The sequence below is a fragment of the Vidua chalybeata genome, chromosome 1 (genome assembly GCF_026979565.1).
Source record: "Vidua chalybeata isolate OUT-0048 chromosome 1, bVidCha1 merged haplotype, whole genome shotgun sequence".
Classification (NCBI taxonomy): Eukaryota; Metazoa; Chordata; class Aves; order Passeriformes; family Viduidae; genus Vidua; species Vidua chalybeata.
Window position 1 is genome coordinate 16,069,528 of NC_071530.1, and position 6,000 is coordinate 16,075,527.

Genomic DNA, 6,000 nt, shown 5'->3' on the forward strand with positions numbered 1-6,000 from the left:
CAACACCATACATAGGTCACTCAGGAAAAATGAACAGCAGGGAGTTGTGTGGTGGGCACACAGTACTAAAGAGAAAAATCATTGACCTTTTGTGAACAAGTGTCACAGATACCTCTTTCTGCTAATGTTCATGGGTTATTCTTGCTAAAATGGGTTGAACTTTTCCTCCTCCCCTGAATACCTGCTGTTCCCCTCCTTCCTCTCACTGCCAGTAGCACTGGTGTGCACAACTCAAACTTTGCCAGACTTCATGGGGCTTACCAGCAGTCGTGTGGAAATCAAGACCAATGATCACCCTTGAAGAAAGAGTTTTATTACCATTCTGAAAATTCTCCCTAGATGAATCAATGCTGGTCAGCAGAGCAGGATGGCAGTAAATGAAAAATACCTGCCTAGAAATGCTTTATGGGTTTATTATGGTCAGTGGGGAGTTTCTTTTATTACAGTAAAATGCAAATAAGCTAATTAATTAATTAAAATATTAATTAATTAAAATATTAGAATTATTTAAATTAATTAAAATAATAACATTAATAAAATTAATTGATTAATTAAAATATTTCTTCTTCCCAGACAGTGAAACACTTGCGGACATATGAGTTTAAACCATTTGTTATATTTATAAAACCTCCATCACTTGACCGTTTGAGAGAAACCAGAAAAAATGCCAAGATTATTTCAAGTAAAGATGATAAGGGAACTGCAAAACCTTTTACGGTGAGTATAATTAGACATGGTAAATCAGGAGAACCTGTCAGGAGTTTTCGTGTAGCAGTTTACCCTGAAAATAAAGGTGATCTCTGGTTCTTACTGGCAGCACTTGTCAGGGCTTTCACGAGAATCTTGCTGTTTCACAACTTCTCTCACATTACACATTTGCTGTGGTGTTTTCATTGTTTGATATGCTCATGGGTATTCACAGTTTCCATGCTCCTCTGACTTTTTGTCATTAAAGAACCCCCACAGTGCAAGCATATCTTTATAAGAGATAATGCTGTGTATTTCCTTTAAAAAAATTGCACCTGGGCTTAGATGTTTCTGTTAAAATATAAGAATGTATTTGTTTTATCAACTGCATTAAGAGGTCTAAATTTAGAAGAAAATGCAAATATAAAGAACCAATTGAAAAAGTAAACGCTACTTTAACAAGTAGCCCCTATTTGTGGATAAGAGAAATAGAGGGTTTTTTAAATGTTATAGGCAAATGGAACATTGTAAGATAGAAGAAGAGATATCTAAGAAAGGAACAAATGCTGGGTTTTGTCAACAGTCAGAAAAAAAAATTAATTGCCCAATATTAACATATTTGCTTCCTTGTAATATAATGAAATAATATTTTAATTGAATCTACAGCAAAGTTGATCATCATTAGACTGTTTATCTGTATTTACAGTGTTTATCATTTTTCCTCATTCTGGTGTTCCTTAAGATTACTTAGGTTTTATTTCAAAGTGAATCACAGATACAGAGACTGTATCTGTGTAGAATGTGCATTTGGAATAGTTTGGAAATTACGTTCTGTAAAAAAATGTTGATTTGTGGTGTATAAAATTAAGAGGAATTTGTTCTTAAGAGCAACCTTCAGGCCACTGCTTAGTTAGGACAGGTTTCATCTCTCAAAGTCATTTAAACAAATTAGTAAGATTTGTTCCCTCCCCAAACATGAAATCCACTAAACCAGATTGAACAAGGCATAAAATGATTACTCCTCCCAAGCTCTTAAAAGGGCTGTGCTGTAAGTGCTAATAGCAAGCTGAGATTAACATAATTAAACTTTAAATGTATCATCAAAGTAAACAGCAAGAAACATTTTCCACTGGTGCTGCTAAAAGAAAATGTCTCCGTAATTACCGTGCAGTGACTAATTGTGTCACTACAAAGGGAGAGATTAAAGAATTGCCTGTTGAGCTCAGTCTACTCATCAGAATACTCTCTGAGATCACTTTTAATTGTAATCTCTATTTTTTTTTAATTAGAGGTACAGTTTCCATCTCCTGATGAGATAAGAAATTAGACATTGTTTAATAGACAATTAGACCATGTTTAATACAGAAAGAGTTTCTGCAGGGTTGCTATGGACTGGCTGTGCACTGATTTTTATTGCACTGCTCTTACTAGGAAGAAGATTTTCACGAAATGATTAAATCTGCCCATTTGATGGAGAGTCAGTATGGCCACCTTTTTGACAAGGTGATAGTCAACGATGACCTCGCTACAGCTTACAGTGAGCTTAAAACAACTTTTGACAGGTTGGAGACCGAGACCTTCTGGGTTCCTGTCAGCTGGCTACACTCATAGTAACATTTTAGGGTAGACAAAACCTCTGCTGTTGTATCAGCATCTAAACCTTGGGCATGGTTAGGCTTTTACTCAATGGCCGCTTTCTTGGGAAGGAGGGATTTTAACTCTACTGAGCAGCAGGTATACTCTTCATGCACTTGGAACTGGTCTTGTTTTCCTGTGTCTTCAATTCTGCTGCCCACAGTTTGGGGCAGAACAGTCAGATTAAACCACAGATTTTCTGTGCTCCATAAAGTGAGCTAATACTAGTGTAGCAAAACTGCCAGACACCTCTTTATCATCATCTGTGTGTTTCCAAGGTGAGTGTTTTTAGCACAGAGTTTGCAGAAGATAAAAATTGATGCTGGAGATCAGCACTTCAGTGGTTTTAAGCATAACTGTTCCCATAAAAGAGCACAACAGCACTTGGAAGTTATTGCCCTTTCAGTGCTTGCAAGAACTGAAACAGGCAAAAGTGACCAACATTTTTATGAGGAATACACCATAGTTTTAATTATGTATCAATGTGTTTTTACTTTTCTAGATGTGAACCTTGTCTTAAATGTATAGACTTAAATATACAGATTTAAATATTCTTTTGCAATTACATAATCATGGAAAGAAAGATGTATTCAGTGGCTTAATAGTGAAACACTCAGCTGTGAGCATGCATGGATTGAAAGTACTTTCAGGCATGCTCTGTGGCACAACAAAGAAAAGTCATGGGAATAATTATTTAAATAGGAAAAAATGTGAGTTTGTGTGTATATAACTTCAAAGGCTTTGGGATTAAACTTCTGTAAAATCAGTGACAAAGTGATATGAATAGCAACAAAGTAAGAATATTTTTTCCCCTTCAAATTGATTTTAAATTTTTTTGGCACACTTTAGAATAATTTTCCCATCAGAAATTTTCAAACAGTGAGGAAACCTTGGACATCTGAGAAGCAGTTCTTTTTATTGTTGAGTATGTAGTGATACTTTTTAGTAGTATAACATGTATTTTGTCTTCATTCAAAAATAAATTAAAGCTTTAGAGTTCACTATAAAAAACATCCTTGTCACTGGAAACAATACAGTTGGAAACCCCATTTTAAGATTTGATGTGTCAGTGTTAAGCAAATGTCTATTAGAGGATGTATTTTTAAAATAGATAATTTGGTATTTTTCTTTACTTACTACTGATATGCAGGAAATGAGTACAGATGTAAAGACCAAGTAACACCTGTGTGTTGTGTTGTGAATATGTCTTGTAAGTACAGAATGTGTATAGGAACTTGCTGAGTTCAGATCATCCCATCTGTGGCATTCAAACAGGAAACCATTATTTCATGTTAATCTGTAAAAGAATATAGCTCTCTTGTTTAAGAAAAAAGAATTTAGTGTAACTTTATATATTTATGAAAGGGTTGAAAAGGGATGTTAAGTTTTTAAATTTCTTGTCAATGTGATCATTTATTAAAGAGATTACTAAATCTGTAATTTGAAACAGTCTCTGTAAATGGAGCTCAACATTCCATGTAAATAGTTTATTTCAGTTCATATGCAGATAAAGCCATGAGGTTTTGCCGTTTTATTCTAAATGTGTATTTAATATGTGGGCCATTGCATTTGGCTTAGAGTCTTATAAAACAAATGAAATGCAAGAAACAACAGCAAAATCCCTGGGAGTCTGGAAAAGTTTATGCAAGAGTTACAGATGTACTGAGTCGCAGTATGGATAAATGCTCTGCTTGAACAGCTCTACTGTAACTTCTGTCAAATCTCACCATTTTCCTGGTGGACTTAATTTTTTTTTTTTTTTGTAACATAAATAGGAATTTGTTGATTAAATTAATTGCATAGAGATTATCTGAGTTGAGAGAACATTTTCTATTTTTTTAAAATCACTGCAAATCAAACTGTTTTTCAGGGGCTATGGAATTCAGCGGGTCAGTTTGCCTTTGTCTGCGAGATGCCAAGTGCCTTCACCATCTCTTGAAATGGAGAGGACCCTTAGCATCTCTCGGGATGTGGCTATTTCCAGCAGGAAGGGCTTTAGTCCTTACTAAAACACTATTAGCATTGCTCCTAACTTGGGCTGTCTTGGAACACTGGGGTACAGTCACGCTTGCATAAGGGACCTGCTTTTCTCTTTGTGAAGTACATGCTAGAATAATCTGCAAACTCCCTGGTAGGGACAGTTCTGGCTGTCCTGCAGGCTGTTTTTCCTGTCTTTTTGAAATTAATTTAATTCCCATTCCTGGGTCGGTGTGGTCTGGGAGGATCTTGTGCACAGCTCTGCTGTCCTGGGCAGCAGTGAGCAGCGTGGAGCTGTGCTGCATTCCCAGAGACACCGACCCTGTGATCCGCAGCACATCCTGGCAGCAGTCTCCCAGAGCCATGGCTGCCTGCCCCGTCTCTGAGCCAGGAGCTAATTCCTGAATGGTAACACCTGCATAAGAAAGGGAATCTCAAAAACATAGATCCAACCAACAGGGTAAAACGTGCACAGTCTTTGACAAGTCAGAAATGTTTTTAATTACATTACTAAATTGCTCTTTAAAATCAACATTATTGCATTATTTAGCTTTAAAAGCTAAAAATCAAAGACCTCCACGAGGCAGGCAGAGATGACAGTAGGTCTAGGCAGAAAAAATGTCTTAGTCAAACAGTTTCAACAGGACAGGAGCCTGCTTATCATGATAGATCCTGAGCTGTGCTGAACTGTTCTGGGATATCAAGGAGAACAGGGGGTGGATTGTTCCTTTGACTCCTAAGAATTTGGGAATGAAGACAACTAAACGTGTTTCCAATATTCCACATATTCAAGTTGTGCTGTGTGGGTTTTTAGAGAAATGTATGTTTTGACAGTCAAGTCCAGATGTTTTTATTGTGTTCTTGCTGTTTGCTGTACTCAAACAAAGGGTAGTATTTTTTAATATTGTACCAAACTCTATACTTGAATTCACCATCAGGTCCTTGGTTGATGTCTTACCTGAAATCTGATCTTACTTTCTTATGCAAAATAATAAATTATTGATATACCACTGAAGGTGTTTTTTTCTTTATTGAAAATCGCACCACAACATATCATAGACTCACAGAATGGTTTGTGTGGGAAGGAACCTCAAAGATCACCTTCTTCCAACACCTCTGGCATTGTCAGGAACACTTTCACTAGACCAGATTACTCTAAGCCCCATCGAACCTGGCCTTGAACACTGCCAGGGATGGGGCATCCACAACGTCTCTGAACAACCTGTTTCAGTGTCTTGCCTCCCTCACAGTCATGAATTTCTTCCCAATACCTAATCTAAACCCACCATCCTTCAGCTTAAAGCCATTCCCCCTTGTTTTATTGCTATATTGACTTGTAAAAAGTCCCTCTCCAGCTCTCTTGTAGCCCCTTTAGGTACTAGAAGGTTCTATAAGGTCTCCTCAGAGCCTTCTCTTCTCCAGGATGAACAAAATGACTTTAAAAGGTAAAATGCCTAAATAGCAAGTTATTTCATGGGGCTCTATTAACTTTAATGCTCCAGTTATCTTAAATGGAAAAACAAAGCAACCCAGAACAAGGATAACAACTCTTAATATTTCATTTTCATTGCCAAACTCTTCTTCAGAATTGATGCTTACCCTTTCCTGAAGCCCACCCCATAATAAACCATTTTCTTTCTGCGTGGATCAAACTGAAATATCAGCTTGTCTGGGCTTGCAAAGTCTCGGAGTGTTATCCAC

General features: G+C 36.9%; 1 protein-coding gene across 1 annotated transcript in view; it reads left to right on the plus strand.

Annotated features, from left to right (window-relative positions):
- The window catches only part of MPP7 (MAGUK p55 scaffold protein 7), a 146,524-nt gene extending 141,210 nt beyond the window's left edge, over window positions 1–5,314 (plus strand). The window contains exons 17-18 of the mRNA XM_053957095.1: window positions 574–717; window positions 2,119–5,314. Coding sequence (XP_053813070.1) covers window positions 574–717; window positions 2,119–2,298 — 324 coding nt within the window. The 3' untranslated portion in view covers window positions 2,299–5,314. The remainder of the gene's footprint in view (window positions 1–573; window positions 718–2,118) is intronic.
- Window positions 5,315–6,000: the final 686 nt, after the last annotated feature.